The sequence below is a fragment of the Nothobranchius furzeri genome, chromosome 16 (genome assembly GCF_043380555.1).
Source record: "Nothobranchius furzeri strain GRZ-AD chromosome 16, NfurGRZ-RIMD1, whole genome shotgun sequence".
Lineage (NCBI taxonomy): Eukaryota > Metazoa > Chordata > Actinopteri > Cyprinodontiformes > Nothobranchiidae > Nothobranchius > Nothobranchius furzeri.
The window spans coordinates 62816420-62842333 of NC_091756.1; the positions used below are offsets into that span (position 1 = coordinate 62816420).

General features: G+C 46.0%; 2 protein-coding genes across 7 annotated transcripts in view; both read right to left on the bottom strand.

The window, feature by feature from the left end:
* Window positions 1–25914, bottom strand: part of shroom2a (shroom family member 2a) — a 65284-nt gene that overhangs the window by 28191 nt on the left and 11179 nt on the right. For 5 of the 6 annotated variants that reach the window (XM_054734719.2, XM_054734718.2, XM_015975544.3 and 2 more), the window contains one exon: window positions 16447–16595. In XM_054734719.2, coding sequence (XP_054590694.2) covers window positions 16447–16595 — 149 coding nt within the window. Of the gene's footprint in view, window positions 1–1045; window positions 1353–16446; window positions 16596–25914 lie in introns of those variants that run through there. The other variant, XM_070545911.1, reaches the window with a different exon arrangement.
* On the bottom strand, window positions 8538–14209 carry LOC139063584 (uncharacterized). Its single transcript, XM_070545915.1, has 2 exons — window positions 11216–14209; window positions 8538–11153 (listed from the first exon to the last, which is right to left on the bottom strand). Exon 2 carries the CDS (start codon window positions 10569–10571, stop codon window positions 8538–8540), a length of 2034 nt encoding a protein of 677 aa, XP_070402016.1. The 5' UTR covers window positions 10572–11153; window positions 11216–14209.

Consider the following 25914-nt stretch of genomic DNA (forward strand, 5'->3'; position numbering starts at 1 on the left):
CATCCAGAACCTTAAGGAACTCCGGGCGGATCTCATCCACCTGTTGGGGTTATTAGGAGCGAACAATTAGTAAGCTTCAACTTACTTTTGGATTCTTCAATAAATTCTGTAAATATGGGAATATTTACTGATTTATTAATTAATTAAGATATTCTTAGATATACGGGGCACCATTCCCCTTTTACCGGGGAAAAATTGAATCCAAAACTCTTATCAGTCTTTCTTGAAGTTCGTAGAATCCTTGGAGCAGAGACTTCTCTTCGACACAACAAAGCTACTGGACACAAAAATCTGAATTTTATAACATTTAATTAACAATTTGTCAAATGAATAAACAGTGGAATAGATGAATAATAACCATGTGATATGATTGAAGATGGATGTGTTTGCATGTGATGGAGGATGTATGAATGGGGTCCTTTGTTCTCACAAAGGAGTAGTGTGTGTGTGTGTGTGTGTGTGTGTGTGTATGGATTCAAAATGGGGTCTTGAATACAAGATGGCTGACCCCTTTGTCTGGCTAAAGTGTGGGTGGCAACTTGCACTTTAACTTCCAAAGCACTTAGAATCAGTAGTAACTTAACCTTAAATCACTCAAAACATTTCAAAAGATCATGAAACAACACAAAAGATTAATCACGAATAATATCTTTTAGTTTAACCACGTGGCCAAGCAGAAAACATTTAAAGATACCAAACAATGATCAATAAGCAGTTTATTCTTTCAAAATGACCCGACTGACGTGTTTGGGACGAAAGAGGAAAGCACGAAGCTACTTTTTAAGCAATAGACGCGGTTTATTGCTTATTCGAGACTATAGAGGAAACGGGAGAAGGAAAGAATGAGAGAAAGAGATGAGTTTCTGATCACCAGAACAGTGAAGCGTCCCTCACTGTTTTGATTTGACGGTTCTCCGTGTTTCTCCGCAGCTTTCGGCGTCGTCCGTCGGTTTGATGCTTTCTCCGTTGTTTGGCGTTCACGAGTGTTTCTCCACGGGCTGGACAGAGACAGCAAAGTTTCTTTCTGTGCTGAGTTATAACTTACAGCGTGCTTGATGGAGTTGTTGCTTTCCTCCGCAGTTCTGTGTCCTCAAACATCAGCTGGAGGGGAGCAGAAACGAGCAGATCTGATGGGCTTGCAGTTTAGTTTCCAGCAGTTCCGTGGGCTCAACTTGGCACTTAGAGCTTCCGCGTGCTCAAGTTGTCGGAGCGTTGACAAGCGTGTCCTTACCGCCAGGTATCCTGGGCAAAAGAACGAGGATTCTTTGTCTCTGCTGAAGATTTATGGTCTTAGTTCGCGGGAAAAGCTCCACGGCTTCCCGCACATGCGCAGAACGTGTTTCTGGTACTAGGCGGTGACATCATCCCAATGCTTCCGTGTGCAAAGCATCATGGGAAATGAAGTTTCTTGGCGCTGATGTGATTATTTGCTTTTCAGAGCAATTTAAGCACAGTCATTTTGGAGAAAATCACTGCATAGTAATTTCCTCATGAGGTCGGACCCTCAACATTCCCCCTTTTGGTTTCGGGGATCGCGCCCAAAGCTCGATCGTCGGAAGCACAGATGGGTTTGTTCCTCATGAACGTAGGTCGACTTGATTGTCGGAAGCACAGGTGGGTTTGTCCCTTAGGACGTTGGTCTCCTTGGACGCCTTTGTCTTTGGTCTTTGTCTTGGATCCTGGCGCCTTTGGTCTTTGATCCTGGTCAGGCACAAAGAGGATAGGAAACGGGATAGTCCCCAACGCGCATAACGAGAAGAAGCCACTCACGCAGGTGGTACGCAATGATGATGTCGTCCATGCGAGAGGTAGTAGTGTAGAAGGAGGAAGGTCGGTGGGCGGTTAACTCCACGAGTGGACACAAAGGCATCTCACCGCCGGCCATACAGTTCAGTTTATGGAGCACGCGGTGATGTACGAGGTCCATAGTTCGCAAACGCGCATTGACCTATGTGGTCCCAAGATTCCCCCCCTTTTTTGGTCCAAAGGGTGGATCAGGACAGTCTTTGGGCTAAAACAAGGACCATAAAACTAAGAGGTACTACAATGTGCTGGTGCGTCAGACAGAGTCATTGACAGACTGAGCTGGGCCGGCACATAACCACTAGTCAATATGTGACCAAGTAAGAAACAAAAATACAGAAAACCCAAAAAAAAAAACATGTAACATATAACATCCAAGAAAATTCATAGCAACCTTGAGGTCTCATAAAATACATTCTTAGGTCATACATTCAGTGTGTAGCTTATAAAGAATGTGACATACTGCAACACTCAGATAAATATGTGAGGTAGACTAAAATGAGAACTACTCTTAGGTTTACAGAATAACAAAGAAAATGTTGCTCACCCCCTTTAGACAGGTGTGGTACATTCACGCTTGGAGTCTCCCAGAACGCGGTCACGAGGCACACCGTAGGTGAGCAAGTGCATCTTATCTTGGAGTTTCTTAACACGCCTGTAGGCGGAATAAGCTATCACGGCCGTGATGAGCCATCCCATCCCCAGGGCGACCAATGTGCAGATTAAAGTCGTATAATCTGTGTCAATGTAGCGTCTTGGGTATCTATTCATGGGCGTCAAAGTAAGTTCACGCGGGGTTTGTGTGAACTTAACAAAATTGGTTCCTTCAATCAGTAATTGTTGGTCAATTTCTAAATCGAAGGTAAAGTTATAACCCTGGAAAGCGTCCATGATCTCAATCTCTGAGTCATGCTGTTCGAGGTTGAGATGATGGAGTGCCAGGTTTCTAGTTCAAAGTGGAAATGCCTACCGTCCTTTCAAATACCAATGTTCAGCATCGACTTAAACCTATAGATGTGAGGTGTCACAATTATGGGAACGTTTAACAGGAAACCGAGTTCTAATTTTTTTTTATCAACGTGAATGGGAATTGCACTACCTAGGCTGTACGCTAGGTGGATTTGTGAAAGGTGCACAGTAGAGGGGTAGCAGCTGTCAAGCTAACTTTGAGCAGGTCCAGTGGTACCAAGTACGGGGAAATACGACTTTCAACCAAGCTGTCCAGCGTGGAACTTACTTCCCTGAGCAGGTCCTACATCAAATCTCTCACCACTCGTGTGTACACAATATCCTGAGGTATGGTTTCAGACAAAGTCTTGATTGCACGTAGAGATCCATTAATCAGAGCCTAGTGTAGGTACCAGAGTACCCTGTAAGGTTTTAGTAGGTACATCCTGTTAGCGGTCTAGGAAGGAGTTTCTCTTGGTTAGTGAAAGTGACGGCGGGGGGGGGGGGGCTTGGTTCTTTGTCGGTTAGTACATGTTAGTGGGGTAAACGTGCACTTCCCCCCTTTTCCATTCCCATGCATAGAACTATGTAGCGACTACGTCTACCTCCTGCGGGGAGTCTGGTCTCTGTACCCGCGGGGATGGTTTGACGTAGGGTTTGATTTGGTTTGCATGCACCCATTTGTAGACAGGCTCCTGTCTCGCTTTGGTGATGCGTAACCTGTATGCAACTGGAGAGAGTTTTGCCACGATCTCAAATGGTCCTGACCAGCAGGGCAGGAACTTCTTAGGTTTGCGTGCCGGTTGGGCGAACCGAAAGTAGAATACTTTGTCACCCACCTCGTATTCGCGGCTGGTTGTCTTTTGGTCGTAGTAGGCCTTAGCGCCTTCTACGTTGGTCTCCAGTTTCTTCTGAGCGTGCGCGAACGTAGCTCTGAGGTGTGTTTTCAAGTCTGCCACATACTGATGAGCGGTATAGGCGGTGGCAACACTGACATCCTCTGGGTGATACAGGAGGTGCAGTGGTAGAGTCATCAGTCTGCCGGTCATCATCTCAAAGGGCGTAACCCCAGTGGATCGCTGTGGAGTGGACCGTATGGCCATCAGGACCAGAGGGAGCTTGACGTCCCAGTCCTTCCCAGTGGAGCAGACGTACTTTTTGAGCATAGAGACGACCGTGCGGTTCATCCGTTCGACCTGTCCGGATGACTGTGGGTGATAGGGGAGGTGGAATCTCACTTCCACTCCCAGAAGTTCAAACAGGGACGTCATTACACTGGATGTGAAATGAGTTCCCCGGTCAGAGTCAATGGAGAGTGGAAGTCCCCATCGACTGAAAACGTGGTTAATCAGCAGTACAGCGGTTGTGACGGCTGTATCGTTTGGCGCTGGAAGGCACTCAACCCACTTTGTGAAACTGCAAGTTACAGTTAGCATATATTTGTTTCCTCTTGCCGATTTGGGAACCGGTCCAACCCAGTCGATCTGCAGGTGGGACCAAGGGAAGGTTATTCCCCTGCGTTGCAGTGGTGCTCTAGCAAGCGGCTGGGAGGGTTGAAACTGGGCACAGACGAGGCAGCCTTGGACATAGCTGTGTACGTCCTTGGACATCGACGGCCAATATGCTACTTCTGTCAGTGACGCGAGGGTAGCTTTTGCTCCGCGGTGACCTCCAACCGGAGTGTCGTGGGCGTAGGCAAGCATCACTCCTCTGTGGTCGAGTGGAACAACCCAGCGCGGCGGGCTGTGATCGTCACGCATGTAAACTAACAAATCGTTTTGTAGTTTCAGGTGCGTGAGTTGACGATGCAGGTTTACCAAATCTTGGCTTGCACCAATAGGTGGTGATGGTTGTTTAGACATCGGGCCCTTTTGGAGAAGCTCGCGGATGAGCTTCAGGTCAGGATCTTGTTCCTGCATGGTGACTAAGTCCGCGTCCTGTGGTTGTCTGCCTAGAAACACGGGTACCTCAACGGTCCGAGGTTCGTCTGCCTGTTTAGCATGGCGACGAGTAATCGCGCAGACCTTGTGAACGGCCTTGGGTGGAAGCCACTCGTCTTTGAATTCCCAGCAGGTTCCCTGGTCAGCACCGAGCTTAGCAAGGCGGTCAGCTTCGTCATTACCATCTTTCTCTGGACCTAGGGTCCTGGAGTGACCTTTGACCTTTTTCCAGTAGACCATTATGCCTTTCTCAGTGGTGAGCAGATCACACGCTAGGAATAACTCCGAGTGTTTCACGTCTCTGTTCCTGGCGTTTTTCATGTGGTTCTCCTTCCACATGGGGAAGTGAGAGATGAAGCTGTGTCTAGCGTAGTTTGAATCAGAGCAAAGGACGATTTGAGTGATGTCCAAGGCTGCCGCCTGCTGGAGGGTTATCAACACTGCAGCAATTTCGGCGTACTGACTAGACTTTTGGCCCAACCGGTAGTGATTTGGTTGCTTAGTGTCACAGTCCACCCAAACGACTCCAACCCCGGCACAGAGCTGGCCTTCGTGAAGGTAGGCGCATCCGTCAGTGTAAACTTTCGGAAGCCCTTGGCAAACATTCTCGTCAAAGTAGCGATGATTGGATGCGGTTGGGTAGACTGCGGCAGGTGTGTCCAGGGGGCCCATGACGGAGTCAGAGTCACAGTGCTGGCAGCCTGCTAGCCCTTGTCCTAGCGCTAGCTTGGTGTTCTGACCATACTTGACCTCAATGTTATATCCTTGGAGCACCATCATCCACGTCGCAATGCGGCTGTTTGACACTCTTCCTTCGCGCAGACGCTGGCTGTTTAGGAAGGTGACAGGCTGATGACACGTTTCAATGATCACTTTCTGTCCACCGATGTAACTACGAAAGTGTTCGACGGCCCAGACTGTAGAGAGGAGAGCTCTCTCGCAGTCTGAGAACTGGAGTTCCACCTTGCTCAGAGGCTTGCTGGCGTATGCCACAACTCTCATGTCCTGATCGTGTTTCTGCTTCAAAGCAGCGCTCAGGCAGTGAGAGGAGAAAGTAGCCTCTATGTAGAACTCTTTATCCTTGTCTGGGTAAGCCAGACAGGGTGCGGACGCCAACTTCTGTTTTAGGAACTGGAAGGAGTGTTCTTGGGGTCTGTCCCACACGAAAGGTGTGTCGTTCTGAAGCAGCCCAGTGAGGGGCCTCGCTATTTCAGCGTACTCCTCAATGAACTGCCTGGAGTAGTTGCAGACTCCGAGGAAGCTCCTGAGTTCGGTCAGATTAGCTGGGGCTTTGATGTCCTGAATGGCTCTAATGCGTCCCGCTTGGGGCTCGACTCCATTAGGGCCAACCAGCAGTCCAACATACTCCACTTTGGTTCGACACCACTGTCCCTTGAGAATCGCCAATTTAGCTCCGGCGTCAGCGAGCTGTTGCAGCACGTGACGGAGTTCGGCCAGGTACTCCTCGAAGGTTCGACTCCTCATCAAGATGTCATCGACATATATGAGGTTCCCTCTGGAAGCAGCATCTGACATGGCTTTGTGGAGGAAGATGTTGAACTCGGCAGGTGAGTTAGAGTAGCCAAAGGGGCAGCGGTTCCAAGTATATTGGCGATTTCCAAAGGAGAAAGCCAGTTTATACTGGTCCGCCGGCTCAACCTTCATGGTCCAGAAGCCGTTGGCTACGTCAACCGTAGAGAAGAAACGAGCATCTCTGACTCTGGCTAGCTCCTGATCTAAATGGATCATAGGCCACCTGGAGAGAGGTACTTGTTTGTTCAGTGCACGATAGTCTATGGTGAGACGCCATTTCCCAGTCGGTTTCAGAACCGGCCAGATGGGAGAGTTGTAAGTGGAGTTACACTCTCTGATGATGTTTTTCTCCTTCAGCTGATCGAGGATCTCCTGGATCGACTCATAAGCAGCGAGGGGAATCTTGTACTGACGTACAAAAGTAGGAGGGGCATTCGGGTTCGTTGGAATGCGAACCGTATGCAGGTTTGTGAGTCCACAGTCCAGGGAGTCCCTGGATAAGACGGACTGAAACTCATAGAACAGGCTTCTAAGCTCTGCTCTCTGCTCCTCTGACTCCAGCGCATCCGCTTTGTCAAGCTGCTGGCTGACTTCGGCCTCGAAGCCGTCATAAGGTTCAGAGGAGGAGGGTCTCTGGTGTTCCGGGCTTTCAACCGGTGACTCAGAGGGTTGAGTATTTATTGCAAAAACCGTTAGACACTGACCGCCGTCAGTATCTAAGGTTGCACTGCAAATGGGTTCCTCAGGAAGGGCTTCATGCCGCTTGATGGTAATCATTTGTGAAGGGAAAGTACTGAATGTGTCTGCACCAACCTGTCTGTCATTCAAGAACAACGGAAGTTGTCCGATCACGGGGACTGAAAGTTCGAAGTCATGGAATGAGCTATCTATCAGCATGCCCAAGGGCTTTCCTGCCGGCATGTGGATAGGACTCTGGGTCGGATTTTCGACCAACAAGTAGGCAGAACGATTGTTCAGCTCCAAGAGTGGCGTGCCACAGACGGCTAAGTTGAGCTCCAAGAAGTGTGGTGATGGCTGGAAGAAGGCCTGTGTGCCTGGCAGCTTCTGATGCTTCATCAGGGTCAGACGAACAGGCACTCCTTTGACCTGTGGGGGCAGAACCGTGCTGGCCTCAACCACTGCACGGCAGGCCTGTGGAATGGTCTGTCCGGACAGCAAGTGTTCACGGCCTTCTGAGCGAGGCTCAGAGGAAGGTGTGGCCCGGGCCCAAAGGACTTGATTGCAAGTGTCCAGCTGGGCACCTAGTCGAACCAGCAGATCTGCTCCAATGAGTGCAGGTGGATCAAGCTGTGGTATGATGCTGAATGTATGTGTGAGCTGTCTTGCTCCAAGTTGGATAGTCAGAGAGCAGACCTCTGGCGCTTTCAGGAGCCTCTGCGGCCAAGTAGGTGACAAGAGCCGATGGCTACGTGTCACACTGACCAGAAGGGGGTCCTTCTGACGCAGGTGTTCAAACGTCTGCTGGCTGATGGCTGACTTTTCAGACCAAAGAGCAAGGCGAGCATCTGAGATGTGGGTGCAGTTGATGGTAAGACCACCAACTATGTGTGGTGCATATGGCTGCAGGCTGACGTTCTTCAGCGAGCAGAGAAAAGATGAATGTGCGCGGAGCGGAGTTCCAGGAGCGGTTTCGTGCCTTTGCAGGCGGTCATCGTCTGTGGGAGCCGTAGGGAGGGGCATGACCTTGGAACAAGGGTTTTGCTGCTCACTTATGCTGACTTCAAGAATGGAGGATGGTCGGCTGCTATCTGGGTTCCAGGGCTTAGGTGTGTCCACCTGAGCCCACAGTTGACCCTTCTGGCAGTCGATGAGGGGAGCTAGACGTTCAAGCAGGTCCTGACCAATGAGAAGTGGTTCCGTGTCTAGCTGGCAGACATAAAACGGGTGAACCAGAGTCATGTCTTGGAAGGTGATGTCCAGCCACGCCCGGTGAGTGATACACTCCCGGGTCTGGGTGTAGCTGGTGATTTTCAGGTCACAAGGTTCAACCTGGACTGGTTTCCCGAGCGACCGCATGGTGTCAGACACGCGATGGAACAGTGTGGAGCACATCAGGGTGATTTCTGAGCCGGTATCCAGCAGAGCATCAACCTGTATGCGTCCACCTACGTTGGTGCTACAGTACAAACGGCGAGCATGATCATGGTTTGTTAAGTCACCAAGGAACTTCAGAAATTTAGTATCAGGTTTCTCTGGGGGGTAGATTTCAGGAGACTCCTGTGATCTACCCGTAGTGTTCCCCCAGCTGATCAGGTAGGTCCTGGCCACGCTGGGGGGTTGAGCCACGCCTAGTCATGCTGACGTTGGCTCTGGGTCTGGCTTCTTAGAAGACGACTTTGGTGTAAGGGTTTCTTCTGCAGATCTCAGCTGTTCCTTCTGTTTAGCTAGGAACTGCTGAAACATCTCCTGGACGTCGGCTTTGGTCAGAAACTCATCTGCGGACTCGCATCCGGGACCTACCTGTGGGCGGCGCTCCTTAAACCTTCCATTGTTCCGACCTGCCTGCCGTTGGTTTTGGTTGGGCCACTTCCTGTCTGATTGTCCAGACCTAGGTGGCCAATCAGCACCCCCCTTCCCCTGTTGAGGAGATTGGGACTGCTCTCGCGGTTTAACAGGTCTAGGTTTAGCAGATTTTGGCTTAGTGGGTGGAGCTTCTGTGCCTTCAAGCTCCAAACGCGGCTCGGCGTCGGGAGCTAGGTGCATGACGCGGTGATGTGCGTCAGGCTTTTGGGGCTTTCCGCCGGCTTCCCAAGCCTGTTGAGCGTATCTCCTAATCTCCTGAGTTGTCAGTTTTTTTATCCGACAATACATTGAGACTTCGGAGCGAACACACTCGTGCAGGTTGTGAATGAACAGGGATCTGAAGGCAGGGTCTTCCTCGAGCCCAGGGCCGTTTCGACCTTGGAAATAAGCACTTTTGAGTCGGCGATAATACTCTCTGGGGGGTTCGTTCCTCCCGTGTTTGATGGAGAAGGCCCCCATTGTAGCTGACGCAGAGTCTGCATACGTGGCGTATTCATCTCTCAACGCTCGGCAGAGCGAGGAGTACCGATCTCGAATGTCAGATGGTAGAGTTTCCATGAAACCGTGCACCGTTCTAGATGTGGTTTTCCAAATTAGCTTGAGCTTTTCCCTTGAAGAGGGTGCTGGAAGATCAAGCAGACAACGTTCTATCTCCCTGAGATAATCGTCGACATTGGATTCATTGGTGTTAGGATCAAAGCGTTCTATGTCTTTAGCTAGCGATTCAATTTGACGTACACGGAGCCCTGACTCACGGTACGGCGCGTCATCCTCTGACTCTGACCCACGGTCTGTCTCAGAGGGCGCTGGATATCGCTGGTGTGCTCTGGGCTCCCAATGTTGACTCCCGGGGCCCAAATCAGGGTTCGGCATGCTGTGGCGGGCTGCTGGCACGTCACGTGGGTGTCTTGGGAGGTCCTCCTCCCGGGGCACGTCTGCGTAGTGCAGCCTGCGTCTTTCAACTGGGGCTTCTGCGTAATACGCACTGTCCGGGTACGGACTGGCGTATGATGCTTTGTCCTGCAGCTGGTTATCGGCATGCCGAATACCGGAGTAGCTAGGATGGGTGGATGGTTGAGGTGCAGGTTGGGCTTGTGGAAAACCCCAGCCGGCACCTTGCACCCTTCGTGGACTGGGGGAGCGGTCTAAATAGAGGTGCCGCTCAGCTGGTCGACTTCTCACTGATTGAGAAGGCCGTGAAGATGAGGGTGGTGGTCCAACCTGGGGTTCGAGGGCGAACTGCCCTCGGCCCCTAGGTGGTCCTGAATGCCCTAGAGTGTGTGTAGGAAACGGGGCCGAAGGTTGGGACAGATAAGCTTCATCTCTCCCCCGCGGCGTGCGTCCGTCCAGAGAGTCACGGTGTTTCCCCCCTTCCCACTGTCTGTTGTCATCAGCAGAAGGGGGCGGGGTCTTCTCCCCATCTTCCCCAGAATCGGTGCTGGTTTCGTCTTCCTCCTCATCATCCTTCTGCCTTCCATTTTGCTGCCTTTCAGCTAGCATACTCTGGAGGTTCATGATCTCTCTATCATGTTGGAGTTCTCTCTGATAGAGGATCAAGGCTAACTTAGCTAAGTGAACCTGGATTGGTTTTGTACCATCCGGGTTTTCTATTTGATCGATTACAGCTTCTAGCTCGACGCTACGCTGTTCTTCAGTGAAATCCCTAGAAGGGTAGTCGGGTTCTCGAGCAACCGCGACCAGTTTGGACAATATTTGTCCAGAAAGTAGGCCAGGTTCATAGTCGTGGGCCGCAGCGCCACCTGGTTGCTGGGAGTTGGTCAGTTCACTACTCTGTCCCTCCATTTTTAACAACCGAACCAAAAATAGCCTAGTAGAGCTTCTGCAGATAGCTCAAGCTGCACCTTTTGGGCAGCAACTGCTAGCTTTGTAGCAGAAAAACACTAAATTAACCTTTGTGCGCACAGGTTTTAGCGTTTTAAGATTGCACGGAATGCCGTGACTAACGCCTAAAATACTATTCCTTTCAGTATTTTAGCAAAAGCTGGTGCGTTGCCGTAGCAACGTCTTACAACACTTGCAGTGTTAAATATGCTAGTTATTCCTTCAGAATATTAGCAAACAGGGTGTTATCAGTCTTTGAGTGAAGGTTTCAGTTTGTTATAATAGCCACTGTGAGTTAAAGTCGCTAAATTAGCAGTTAATTTTAGCCTAAAAGGGTTAGTCAGAATTACTTACACGCTGCACCTTTAATGAGGAACTGAATTTTAACCTAAAAGGTTAGCCAGAATTAATTACACGTTGCACCTTTAAGGAAAAACTGAATTTTAACCTAAAAGGTTAGCCAGAATTAATTACACGTTGCACCTTTAAGGAAAAGCTGAATTTTAACCTAAAAGGTTAGCCAGAATTAATTACACGTTGCACCTTTAAGGAAAAACTGAATTTTTAACCTAAAAGGTCAACCAGAATTAATTTACACGTTGCACCTTTAAAGAAGCACTGAGTTACTGGTGAGAGTTCGATGCAGCTTCCTGCTCAGCGAAATCAGCACCACTCTGTTGCTGGTTCAAGGCTGAACAACGGATTATTTTTAATTCAAGCTCTTTGGATTTATTTGTTTGTTTGTGCCGGATAGAAATCTCTGTGTATACAAGCCTCACACGGGGCACCAATAAAATGTTGGGGTTATTAGGAGCGAACAATTAGTAAGCTTCAACTTACTTTTGGATTCTTCAATAAATTCTGTAAATATGGGAATATTTACTGATTTATTAATTAATTAAGATATTCTTAGATATACGGGGCACCATTCCCCTTTTACCGGGGAAAAATTGAATCCAAAACTCTTATCAGTCTTTCTTGAAGTTCGTAGAATCCTTGGAGCAGAGACTTCTCTTCGACACAACAAAGCTACTGGACACAAAAATCTGAATTTTATAACATTTAATTAACAATTTGTCAAATGAATAAACAGTGGAATAGATGAATAATAACCATGTGATATGATTGAAGATGGATGTGTTTGCATGTGATGGAGGATGTATGAATGGGGTCCTTTGTTCTCACAAAGGAGTAGTGTGTGTGTGTGTGTGTGTGTGTGTGTGTATGGATTCAAAATGGGGTCTTGAATACAAGATGGCTGACCCCTTTGTCTGGCTAAAGTGTGGGTGGCAACTTGCACTTTAACTTCCAAAGCACTTAGAATCAGTAGTAACTTAACCTTAAATCACTCAAAACATTTCAAAAGATCATGAAACAACACAAAAGATTAATCACGAATAATATCTTTTAGTTTAACCACGTGGCCAAGCAGAAAACATTTTAAGATACCAAACAATGATCAATAAGCAGTTTATTCTTTCAAAATGACCCGACTGACGTGTTTGGGACGAAAGAGGAAAGCACGAAGCTACTTTTTAAGCAATAGACGCGGTTTATTGCTTATTCGAGACTATAGAGGAAACGGGAGAAGGAAAGAATGAGAGAAAGAGATGAGTTTCTGATCACCAGAACAGTGAAGCGTCCCTCACTGTTTTGATTTGACGGTTCTCCGTGTTTCTCCGCAGCTTTCGGCGTCGTCCGTCGGTTTGATGCTTTCTCCGTTGTTTGGCGTTCACGAGTGTTTCTCCACGGGCTGGACAGAGACAGCAAAGTTTCTTTCTGTGCTGAGTTATAACTTACAGCGTGCTTGATGGAGTTGTTGCTTTCCTCCGCAGTTCTGTGTCCTCAAACATCAGCTGGAGGGGAGCAGAAACGAGCAGATCTGATGGGCTTGCAGTTTAGTTTCCAGCAGTTCCGTGGGCTCAACTTGGCACTTAGAGCTTCCGCGTGCTCAAGTTGTCGGAGCGTTGACAAGCGTGTCCTTACCGCCAGGTATCCTGGGCAAAAGAACGAGGATTCTTTGTCTCTGCTGAAGATTTATGGTCTTAGTTCGCGGGAAAAGCTCCACGGCTTCCCGCACATGCGCAGAACGTGTTTCTGGTACTAGGCGGTGACATCATCCCAATGCTTCCGTGTGCAAAGCATCATGGGAAATGAAGTTTCTTGGCGCTGATGTGATTATTTGCTTTTCAGAGCAATTTAAGCACAGTCATTTTGGAGAAAATCACTGCATAGTAATTTCCTCATGAGGTCGGACCCTCAACACACCCCTGGAGCCTTGCCACAGAGGAGCTTTATAACCACCTCAGTGACCTCAGCACCAGAGATCTGAGTGGCTAACCCAAAGTCCCCAGACTCTGCTTCCTCACTGGAAGACGTGTTGGTGGGATTGAGGAGGTCTTCGAAGTATTCTGCCCACCGATCCACAACGTCCTGAGTAGAGGTCAGCAGCACACCGTCCCCACTCTAGATAGTGTTGGTAGCGCACTGCTTTCCCCCTGAGGCGCCGGATGGTGGACCAGAATCTCCCCGAAGCCGTACGGAAGTCTTGCTTTATGGTCTCACCGAACTCCTCCCATGCCCAGGTTTTTGCCTCGGCGACCACCCGAGCCGCGTTCCGCTTGCACTGCCGGTACCCGTCAGCTGCCTCTGGAGTCCCACAGGCCAAAACGACCTGATAGGACTCTTTCTTCAGCTTGACAGCATCCCTAACTGCCGGTGTCCACCAGCGGGTTCGGGGGTTGCCACCACGACAGGCACCGACGATCCTACGACCACTGCTCCGGTCGTCCGCCTCAACAATGGAGGCACGAAACAGGGTCCATTCGACTCAATGTCCCCCGCCTCCCCCGGAACATTTTGGAAGTTCTGTCGGAGGTGGGAATTGAAGCTCCTTCTGACAGGAGACTCTGCCAGACGCTCCAAGCAGACCCTCGCGATACATTTGGGCCTGCCTGGTCTGACCGGCATCCTCCCCCACCATCTGAGCCAACTCACCACCAGGTAGTGGTCAGTTGACAGCTCCGCCCCTCTCTTCACCCGAGTGTCCAAGACATGCGGCCGCAGGTCAGATGAAACAACAACAAAGTCGATCATCGAGCTGCGGCCTAAGGTATCCTGGTGCCAAGAGCACATGTGGACACCTTTATGTCTGAACATGGTGTTCATTATGGACAATCCATGACTGGCACAGAAGTCCAATAACAAAACACCACTCAAATTCAGATCCTCCCAACCACACCTCTCCAGGTCTCACTGTCGGTGCCCACGTGAGCGTTAAAGTCCCCCAGCAGAACGAGGGAGTCACTGGAAGGAGCGCTCTCCAGCACCCCCTCCAAGATCTCCAAAAGGGTGGGTAGTCTGAACTGTAGTTTGGTGCATAAGCACAGACCACAGTTAGAATCCGTCCCCCCGCACATAAGCAGAGAGAGGCTTCCCTCTCATTCACTGGGGTAAACCCCAACATACAAGCACCAAGATGGGGGGCAACTAGTATGCCCACCCCTGCTCGGCGCCTCTCAGTGGGAGCAACTCCAGAGTGGGAGAAAGTCCAACCCCTCTCAAGGAAACTGGTTCCAGAGCCAGAGCCATGCGTTGAGGTGAGTCCTATATAGTCAGACTATATCTAGTCGGAACCTCTCAACCTCACACACCAACTCAGGCTCCTTCCCCACCAGAGAGGTGACATTTAATGTGCCGAGAGCCAGCTTCTGTAGCCGAGGATCAGACCGTCAAAGTCCACGCCCTCGACTACCACCCATCACACACTGCACCTGGGGGGTAGTGGAGCCAGCGTCACAGCACACATGCAGTGGAGCAGCAGAAGCAATTCAGTCCAGCAGAGACGACGGTGATGAGGAAGTAGGAGGAAAGTCTTCAGTTTTAAGCATATTTGTTGTGTCAGTGGTAAGTTGAGCGGTAAAATAAGCAATGCCAAAAGTCTGTTTCCCCTCAACATGCTTCCTAAGTTTATTGTGTGCCTCGTGGCCTCGTATTGAAAAGTTAACCTGAAAAAATAAAATAAAACTGCCGCAGCATTACGCTCTATGCAGAGCTCACGCTGCTTCCCCTTTAGTCATGCAGGGCAGTAAGTAACATTGGCCTTTTTCTGGTAGACATTCTGGAATATTCTCAGACAATTTCCTCCGCTCTTCAGCAGTCTTTTCAAACTCACGCGGGTCACCCGCTTGTCATGAAAAAAATTGTGCAGATGCCGAAATGATCGCTGCACGGCGCGGGCTGAGCGCCGGCGCGCAGCGCTTCGGCAGCCCATGTGGCCTATAGAGTAGGATATCAAGGGCGACGAATGAAGGCGGTCCCCGTTTCACGGCACTTCGGCGGCACACGACCGTTGTCGCAGCTGAGGACGGGCGAGGGGGGGTTGGCAACAAAGCAATGAAACGCTGTGTGTGTGTGTGTGGGGGGGGGGGGGGTTTAATACGAGAAAATAAACATCCCTCTCTACAATAGAATACATCTATTGTATTTTTCAGCCTTATATTTTACATAAGGCTTATACATTGCCACATACTAGTCATTTAACGCATCTTATTTTTATTTTCCTAATACTGTCGGCTTTGGAAAGGATCAAAACACAAAAGTGTAAAAACTCCACAGACTCAGAAAACAAAAAACTTGAATGTTAGATTTATGCTGACCGAGTTTGTGTGCTCTGTTGTTTTTGAGATTGCAAAATAAATCTTATTTGCATTACTTGGAAACCCTAGTAAGTTATTGAGACAGTTCTTTGGTGTGTAATAGAGAAATAAGTTAGCATCAAAAAGGCAGAGAATGAAGGGTTTAATCTTAAGAACATTTGTATTTTTTTTTGTGAGGGAGATTTATCGGCTATCGGCCTTTGTTAAAAGTTTTATATCAGTATCGGTCCCAAAAAAAGCATATCGGTAGGGCCCTAGTTAAGTTTAAATATGAAAAGCATTGTTACTTAAAACTTTCACCGATATAAATGATCATGGCCATGTGGATTTAAACCGAAAGAATTACAGCACTAAATCAAACAAATGAATCTGGTATCAAAGTTTTTAGCTTGCAAAAGCTAATATGGAGGTTAAGCATCATCTTTGTTTCCAGATCCTACAATAAACATTTCAGCTGAGGATGAAACACAATAAGTGAGACTCCCAGCCATGTCCTTGTAGAGGGATAAATGGTGAGTCAACTTCCTTGTACGGCAGGATTTGTTTAGGGATTTCATGATAATATGATACAATACAGAAAGAAATGCAGACGCAAGGCGAGACAATGACAGCAGCGTTTCACGAACAAGGACGATTGTGAGAAGGCAACTCTGTTGACAAATGAGTCATCAGTTAAACAAGATATGAAACCTTAAGAATCATAAATGACTAAAACAGTTTGAATTAAAATAATGAAAATATTTAGTCTTTATGGTTGGATAAAGTACAAGTTGTACAGTCTAAGTGCAGCTGAGAGAGAAAACAATGCAAACCCTGATCACAGAAGGCACGGGGCCAACCGACAGGCTGTGCTGAGCTAGGAGAGACAACCTCAGTGCCATATAATTCATCTTTTACCTGCCTAATAACTTCCATTGTGTTTTGGGTATTCAACAGACACAATGATGTAATCTTCTCTTCCGTTTTCAAAAACCATCACACAAACCAGGAAGTGCTGTTAACACAAAGGCAACACAACCTGGAAAAACAGGACCATCCAGCTACTCACAACTCAGGAAACAATGGTTACAGACAGCTGCTCGGTCCGTCTTCAGCCTCTCTGTTGCCACACTAAACTATTGTGTTTATGAGTCGTGACGGCAGCAGTTTCAGAAAGAGACTGGAAACTGAGCACCTACCTTTTAACTACCAAACTGAGGGTCTTGTGGGAGCCTTTCACTAGGCAGATCGCCTCCTGTTTGAAGCCACTCAGGGGAATCTCATTGATGTTGACAAGCTCGTCTCCCACCTGGAGACTCACACCTGCTGCTTTGCTACCCTCCTCAACCTGGAATAGAAACACAACAAACGTTTATTCAGGAGAGGTAGTTAGCAGGTCAACATTCGTTTAGATTTTTATCTATTGCAGTCTCATTTTCTAACATCACCATTAATCTGTTCATAAAGGCAATGAAGCTTTAATAAAGTCAGTCAGCCATTTGATGTTTAGCGAAAGTCAGAAAAAAATTGAGGAAAAGAAAACTTTCAAGTTTCTATCCTTCTGTATAAAATTTGTATAATTGTATACTCATCCCACTGAATGGTATTCAAATGTGTGTATGAGCATTGGTGAGCACACTGAATGGGAAAACATAGGAATCAATGATAAGCCAGGTAATAAACTGTCCGTCTGCACTTTCACCACATAAAAAAGAGAAATAACAGAAGTATGGCACAGACACAAAGTTTAGATTCGATGCATAATACAGAATTTTAAAGCACGTATAGTTAACCCTCCCACTGTCCTAATGGGTGACCCCGCGAGGAAAGCTGGCCATTGAGCAGGGTTGATGGTTTATCCTTTGAGGTCCACGTGGCAGGGGTGAGGTGGCGCTCACTCCTCACCCCTGCCACATGGACCCAAGGGATAAACCATCAACCCTGCTCAATGGCCAGCTTTCCTCGCGGGGTCACACCCATTAGGACAGTGGGGGAGGGGGGTGGGGTGGGGTTTAATACAAGAACATAAAGATTTTTCTGCAAGAACAAAACAGTGGGTTGTTAATCATGTTAAAATTTCTCATAACTGCAAACAAATTATCTTTATACTTTTGTCTCTCAAGATTTTGAAATTTGAAATGAATGAAAGAGATAATTAAGATGTAGATCTGAATAAAAATGTACTTGTATAGTGGCTTTTTGAGTCAGGGACTCCAAAGTGCTTTACACTCATTCATCCATTCACACAAATAGTGATGACCTACACTGCAGCCACAGCTGCCCTGGGGCGCAATGACTAAAGGACAAGATATATTCAATTCAATTCAAGTTTATTTATAAAGCACCAAATCACGACAAGAGTCGTCTCAAGGACCTTCACATAATAAACATTCCAATTCAGGTCAGTTCATTAAGCCAATCAGAAATAATGTTTCCTATATAAGGAACCCAGCAAATTGCATCAAGTCACTGACTAGTGTCAGTGACTTTACAACAATCCTCATACCAAGCAAGCATGCAGCGACAGTGGAGAGGAAAACTCCCTTTTAACAGGAAGAAACCTCCAGAGGATCCTGGCTCAGTATAAGCAGCCATCCTCCACGACTCACTGGGGATGGAGAAGACAGAGCAGGCTTGTTTATCTTAACATGAATAAAAAGCAACCATTTTAGAATTTAACAAAAATGAAATTGTAATAATAAAAATTTTAATTATCATAAAAAACATTTGGGTGCCTAATAACACAGTGTAAGGCGAGCAGTATTTCTTTTTATTTTAGTGACCTAAGTTCTTGAGCTAAGGCCACGTATGGTTTACACAAAGGTAAAAAACACCTTAACTAATATATTTTACATTTTTGCACCAGATATGTAAAGAAAAGTTATTTTCTGCCATGTTTTATTCAAGTGTCACAAGCAATCCCCTATATAAGTGTTAGCCGTGTGCTGAAACACTGAAATCCAACAGTGAGAGGATACACTCCGCTCCATGTACAACAGTGACCAGCAAGCAGGCCGGCTTCTGAAAACCATAATCAAAGGCAACAAAACACTTGAAAAGCTGCTGTCCGAACCAGTGGCGTGATGTGAAAACAAACAGTATTGTGTTTGTTTGAAGGCAGACACCTGAAATAACACAAGGGAATGAATAGTGAAAAGAGCAGTGTGCTAAATTCATAACTTCTACAGATTGGAGTTGTCAGGAGAAGACATGCTGACACAAAGGCTGACTTTTGATAGAAGATATTAAGCTGACCGCAACACAACCACAGCTTAGCATTTGTAAAGGGTCAAAGTCAAAAACGTTAAGGTCAGTGCTGTCCTCAAGCAGAAATCAGATGTGAGACCGCAGAGCTCAGTAATGTGGACGTTGCTTAGCTTTTGGCACATTAACACACCAAGAGCCACGCTCTGCAGCTGATTATCAGTTCTCCACTCAACCTGTGAAAGGGGTCAGCATGAGTCAACTCTAGAAATATGAGTGGGTTTGCAGACCCTGATGTCTAATATGGTCTTTATCCTCAGAGCTGAACGTTGGAGCCTGAGACAGAACGAATCAAGCTGGAGAGGTTTTTCTGTAATGCAGGGCCGACTGACGGTTTTCATGCTGGCTGGCAGGATTCCTGACCTGCTCCTGATATGGTGTTGTATTTTGTAGAGAAACACAGATACATTTACCGTCAGTTACAAAGCTGAAAACAGATACAAAACACTCGTGCATTACTCAAAATGGAAAACTATTCTGGTTCAAACTGTAGGTTGACTCATCTCAACTGGGCAGAGGTACAAAATAATGAGCTGTATTCCATCAAAAAGCTATATTTTCTGTTCAATGAGTGATTTGGCAGAGCTGTTAGAGGGCAGGTAGAAAACTTTAATAAAGTTTTATTGGCTTATTATTTATTTTCTTCTTCTGAAGCCCCAACTCTTACAGACCTTTCATACTGGCAGCAGCCAATGCCAGCTATAACCAAGTGAGAGGCTGCATCTATATTGGAAGACATTGCATTTTTGAAGAAAACAAGCAAAGGCTACATCATTAAAATCAACTTCAACCTATTAAAAACAAGTTTCCTTGTCTTTTTTTTTGTCTGAATCACATCTGCATCGTTTTTAAGCCTTTTGTTGCTTTGACAAGTTTAATTCAGGTGATAAATTTGCATCAATTCCTTCGTTACTTTGGATCATTTGTCATCTTCTACAACTCTTACCAGCTGCAGATATTTGTTCTGGAGCTGAAGCTGTCTCAGTAACATAAGGATCAGTCATTTGTCTTTGGTGTTTGTACACCTTTACCCTAACCCTTTACCCTAACCCTTTACCGTAACCCTTCAAACTGTATTTATGGAACCATGCTTAGTCTACCAGATACACGTTCCTGATAAACGTACAGTGAGCGTTTGAAGAGCTATTAAGATAAAATTAGAGTTAGTGCTGTGTTGTTGTGGGAAATTTTTACTTTCTTACTAGGATAGCCCAAAAAGAGGTGTAGTCAGTTGGCATTTTGGTTTAATTTGAGAACAATTTGTGCATTTTAAAGGTTCACTAAGTAACGGTCATATTTTTAAATCATTTTCTTGAGCCAATAGGTGCTAAAATAACACTTTGCAGGGCGAATGAATAGTTTCTCAGCTCTCTCTGCTTGTTGAGGGGAGAATATCGCATTTTCAACTTGAGCCTCTCCGGGCCAGTGACCTGAAGTCTTGAAAAGTCTTGTTTATCGCGAGAAGCAGCAACGCTTTACAGCAACCCATGTTTACACCTCAGAACCATAGCTGTCAAGTCTCCTGTTCTGACCGGTAAACTTTTACCCATTTCCAACCGTCTTCCTTTATTAGCAACTTCGAGAAAAACATTTTCCTAATAGTGAGAGCTCAGAGACAAAGAAGGATCCAAATTAGATGCAGCCCTTGCGATCATGCCATTGTGCTTGTAAGTATAACTTTAATATGTGGTTGGCTGGTTTGATAACAGCCACACAGCAAGAGGAGAGGAAAACGGTTTGGTTTTATAACAGTGATTTAAAACAGACGCTAGAGGGTGCTAAAGCAAGCCTGAACTTAGTGTACCTTTAAAGCAGGAGTGGGGAACCCTGGTCCTCGAGGGCCGGTATCCTGCATGTCTTTGTTCCAACACTTCTGATTGAGTGGTTGATTACCTGTTCTGCAGCTCATCAGGCTCTGCAGAAGCTTGGTAATCACCTGCTGATTGAAATCAGGTGTGATGATGCAGGGTTGAAACTAAAATATGCTGGATAGCGGCCCTCGATGGACCGGGGTTCCCCACCCCAGCTTTAAAGGTTTTCCCTCAAAAAACAGATAATACTACAAAAAGCCTAAACTAAGATTTCAAGACAGTTTACATCAGGTTTAAAAAACCCACTGACGCTGTACTAACTGACTTCTACACACTGTTGTATATACATTCCATTCAAAAGAATGTTTTCTAGATCAACAACCTCCCCACAAGAGCCCGGAGGTACATGTGTAAACAGAGCCTAACAAGAAACACGATTCCATGTAAAGAAAATAAATGTCAGCAGAAGCTGCAGCAAAGGAAACAAAGGCTAATAAAAGTCAAATTCATGGAACAAGAAGGAACGAGTCACAGCTTCTAAAATCAGTTTTTAACAGACTCCCAATCAGCATAAACAATACCACATCCTTTGTTGACCATCTTCCTCCAGGCTGTAATCAGTCCAACTGCAGCCATCCTCATAGCCTTGTGTCTGTCTGTGTGTCAGGAAGAGAAGGATGTGGTGATGAGTGTGGCATGTGTCTGTTCTGCTGGCAAATGGCTAGGGCATTTACCTCTTATGCTTGTGCGTCCACACACACACACACACACACACACACACACAAACACACACACACACACACGAATATTTGTAGTTTGACAAAGCACCAAAAACAGCAAGGTCATGTCACCCACTTGTGTCGGACTGGGGAGGCTCTGCCGTGCCCCCTGGAGGTCTAAAGGATGACCATTAGTTCTGTTCTTGCCCCGGGACTTGGGTCAGAGTATAGCCCAAGTGGAGCACTTGTGTCGGACTGGGGAGGCTCTGCCGTGCCCCCTGGAGGTCTAAAGGATGACCAGTAGATGTGGTTCTCCAGCTGGCTTAACAAGTGAATGTCCCCACTGTGGGATCAATAAAGTCTATTCTATTCTAAGTCTATGTGTGGCAAGGTGGAGAAACGAGGGCCCAGGCGGGATTCGATCCCCAGATTTCCGGGTGAAAGTCACGCACGCTAACCAGTCAGCCAAAAGGGACATCCCCTTGGCCAAGTAGCCAGGGCGCATGATCAATCGGGTCAGTGACAGGACGCTCACACATATGTCACATATGATTTACCACAAGTTTGTTCACAGGTTACCGACTTGGGAGTGAAACACGTTTCCAACCTGACTCAAGCTCACGCTGTCAATACCCCAACAGTATGGTGTAAGCGACGTGTGAACTTTAAACAAATCTGCGTGTAGTTTATTGAATGAAGAGAACAGATTTCCCCAACCTCTATTTTCATTTCAACAATTGGTGAACATGTGACATCCTTCAACACAGTTACCAACGACTATTTAGAGGACTGGTATTAATATCCACACTTCAACTCCATATATGTTCAATAATACTCTTAAAAATTAAAACAAGGAAAAACAAGCAAACCCTAAAAACAAATGTTCCTAAGAACAATGAACTAATCTTAATGTGCAGGTGCAAACTAGCAGTCTTATGCTCGAAGAGTATTTTATAATGGTTTCCTAAAGCTTTTACATATATTAGTGTGTGTGTGTGTGTGTGTGTGTGTGTGTGTACGTACCGGTCTATACATCAAAGTGAGGACCAAAACAAGGTTTTCACCTGCAAACTGAGGACATTGGTAACAAAGAGAGGACAATTTGCTGGTCCTTACTTTGGGACAATGTCACAGAGCTCTACTGGTTAGTTTTAAAGGTATGGTGTGAATTAAGTTTTAGTTAAGGATAGGGTTAGGAGTAGACTAGTTATGGTTAGGCACATGCACAATCCAGTCACTAAAATGAATGGAAGTCAATGACCGTCCTCACAACGAATGCTAGACTAGAGAGGAAGCGGGAGAGAGTGTGTGTAGCTATTCCCTCGGAGTTGTGACAGAAAGCAGTCCTTGCAGCAGTGATACATGATGACAGTTAAACAATAAACCAAAGCAAAAACCAAACAGAAGAGAACTACAGAGTGATTTGGTCATAATTGATGGTGGGGCTATTAGTAGAACTGCAGTCCTACACTCATAACTCTTACTTTAAGTTTTAACAATAGTATCCTGAACTGTTCCCCCCAGAACTAAAGGACTCTGGACCATTAATATTCGTTTTAGCCCTGGTTTGTTGCGTTTCCACTACGTTGTGAGCCAAGGGGAAGATTAGGCTAATTTAACTTTAGTGACACGTGTCACTCACTTCTCAACACGTAGTGCTCAAGTGTTGCAGCTTCCGGAATTGGACGAGAAATCATAAAATCAGTTGAAAATCACAACTTGTGCAACTGTGACAAATGCTTTCACAACAACAAAGATCCAGGGGTCTCATTTATCAAACATGGCGCAGAATCCTTACTAAAACCGTACTTAAGCTCAGCAAAAATATGTACTTACACCAAGCAGGTGTGTGATCTATCAAACATGGAGGACGCACAGCTGCACGCAACCTCCGCTTCATAAATCGGAGACTAACCAGAATGTTTCTCAGCTGCATTTTAGTCACATCCCACCCTCACCATGCCCACTTACTGCCATAAATGGTCAATGCAAAGTGCCTTGTGGATCTCATGCATATACATAAGCCGGCTGTTGCAGCGCTCCGCCAATGACGATGGCGACTGTAGACCAAGGCAGATCAAGGAAGGACTATTTCACAGAAGCAGAAGTTGAGGTACCTGTGGGTGAGGTGGAGAAATGAAAGGAAGTGCTTTTGCAAAACAAATAAGAGAAAATCCACAGAGTGGTACAGCGTTGCTGAAGCCGTCAATGCTGACTTCTTCAGAGAGATCTGTGGCGGGTATAAAAAAAATGATACGATCGGGATTCGATCCCCAGACTCCTGGATGAAAGTCATGCGCACTAACCAGTCACCCAAACGGAGATCTCCCCTGTACAAGTAGCCAGGGCGCATGATCGATCGGGTCACAGTGACAGGACACACACTGTCACACACGCATGATGTTCTGTCTCAATCTGTCCCCCTGCTGATATTCTGCATTCTGTATTCTGCACTTCAGGCTGTGTGTGTGTGTGTGTGTGTGTGCGTGCGTGCGTGCGTGCGTGTGTGTGTGTGTGTGTGTGTGTGTGTGTGTGTGTGTGTGTGTACAAGTGATAATGCTGCAGGATCTCATTATTTTATCCTTCTCAGCAGCAGCGCTGCAGGTGCTCTCCATGTCCAGCATGTGTGTAAGCCAGGCCCTTAGTCAACTTAAAGTTGTGCACCTTTTTCCGATAAGTTTTCTTTCCTGAATCCCAAAGTTTGTGTGGAAAGTTGCTTACGCAGTTTTCCGACCCCGCTTTGTGCGTAAGCAAGCTTGATAAATGAGGCCCCTGGACTGTTTGAAAAGGGGTCTGAAATGAAGATTAGGTGGTAAAAATATACAACCCAGCTTTTCTTCAGTACATTTCCACAGACTGGTGGTGTATCATTTATGGTTAGTTGTGCTTGATCTCTGATGCATCGCCCCCTGCACATCTCGTGCACTTGCAAACCTTCTAGATGTATTAATTTCCAAATATAACCAGTGCCCTAAGGACGTACATTTCTGTAGTTCGTGTAGTATTCATATACTGCATTGTTAATACCCAAGATCCTTTACTGAAGGCCTGGATGTACTTTAAAGATAGTGGCCAGTGGCAAAATTCCTTTGAATGGCGTGTGTAAAGGAATATTAAAACCTCAGCTAAAAAAGGTTTTTGGATGTTCACAGCTGGACTTCTAAAAACATCTGATGTTTTTGACTAGTCTTTTAGCCATCAACCTACATTTTATTCTCTAAGAAATTATATTTGCTCCTGAGGCTGAGCAGTCCTGAAGCACCCAGATATAGCCCGTCATGTTGCCACACAACAGCTCCAGTAATTGGTAAAACATGTTTACCTGCAGGTGATTTACCACAATGTGTAAGAGCTAAAGTATTCGCTGCAGTATGCCTGGTAGTGGTTCGCAAAAAGCCAACATTCATTTTTTTCCCCATATAAAGTCTGATCCTAGTCGAGGAACGATATGCATGAGGTGCGTGTCCAGATGTCTTGTGTAAAACAGGATCATTTAAGTTTATTGAAACTAAGAACTTTAAATCCTCAAGGACCTCAAGCATAACCTGAGTTATGAGTGGAATGCTGAGAACTTTAATTAGATCCAGGACATTTTTTAACCAATACTATGAACATGTCAAACTATGGGCCTTTTTAAATTAGATTTTATTACAACAAGCTGGGAAAAATACGCAGAAGAACCCAAACTGAACAAGGTGAATTCAAGATGAAAAAACTTTCTCTCATAAAAACACATAAAAGCTTGTCAGAAACTCACTCCTACAGCACCATCTTACACATCTACTGTATTAATAATGTACCAGTTCAGTGCTACTTTAAAGGTGCGGTTCACTCATTTATTCAATACATTTGCAGTGGTCTGTAGTAATAATTTGTACTCTGAGTACAAAAAACCCCGGTGCGTCTGTTACTGGATCTAGAAGATTACCAGATCAGAGGAGAGCTCCAGACGGCAGGAATTGGAGTCTTATTTCCTGATATTTGGACATCTCCTCTGATTGGGTAACAGCAACACGACTCTACCACTGACTCGGTTTACTTTGCAACGTGGTTGTCTTATCTGCACAAATAACACAAGCCTGAAGGAGCTTCTGCCATGCTGTGGAGTTGCTAATGCTAACGGTTAGCTTCTACTAGCAAAGACAATTCCTGATGTTTCCTGGATGCTAAGCCAACAACAGCCTTCCCTGTCGTGAGTCCATGAATGTTAAGTGACAGTGTGATGTAGATCTGTCAGGCTTTTCTAATTCTAGCATTTTAACGGTTTAAATTAGTAAAATAATTAAATAATTGAAAAATGGTTCTCAGTGAACCACACCTTTAACACATCACTCACAAAATAGTACACACCCAACTATAATGAAAATACTTGTTTTCCCCATCTCTAAACTGTAAACAAGCAAAGTACTCCACTGTTGTACTCCTGATTGTATTCTCATATTCATACTCTTATGGTATAATTATGCATTATGTTCACATATTTGTCTGAAGAAGCCAACAGACTCATGTACATATACAGAGAGGAAGGCAGGTGTTGTTGCATTTTGATAAGGGTTAGGGTAAAACAAATCATTTAACAGCAATACCCCAAATCAACCTTAGAAAAGTTCATCTGAGAAAATAAAAATATCACAAGTTCCTGCTTTTCACTGTTAATTCAAAGAAATTCCAGAAAAGCTCCAACATTCCTTGTCTGCTCCTGGTACTGCTAACAACCCTTCATACTCGCATTTAATCCAGTAGAACTGAGCATGACAGCTAATATCCAGGTAACATCTTTGAACACGCAACGTAGGTCACAACAACAACAAAAAGAGCTCTTCCAAGACAGCTTCAGAAGCCTACACGCCTAACCAATAAATGACTGTTTTCC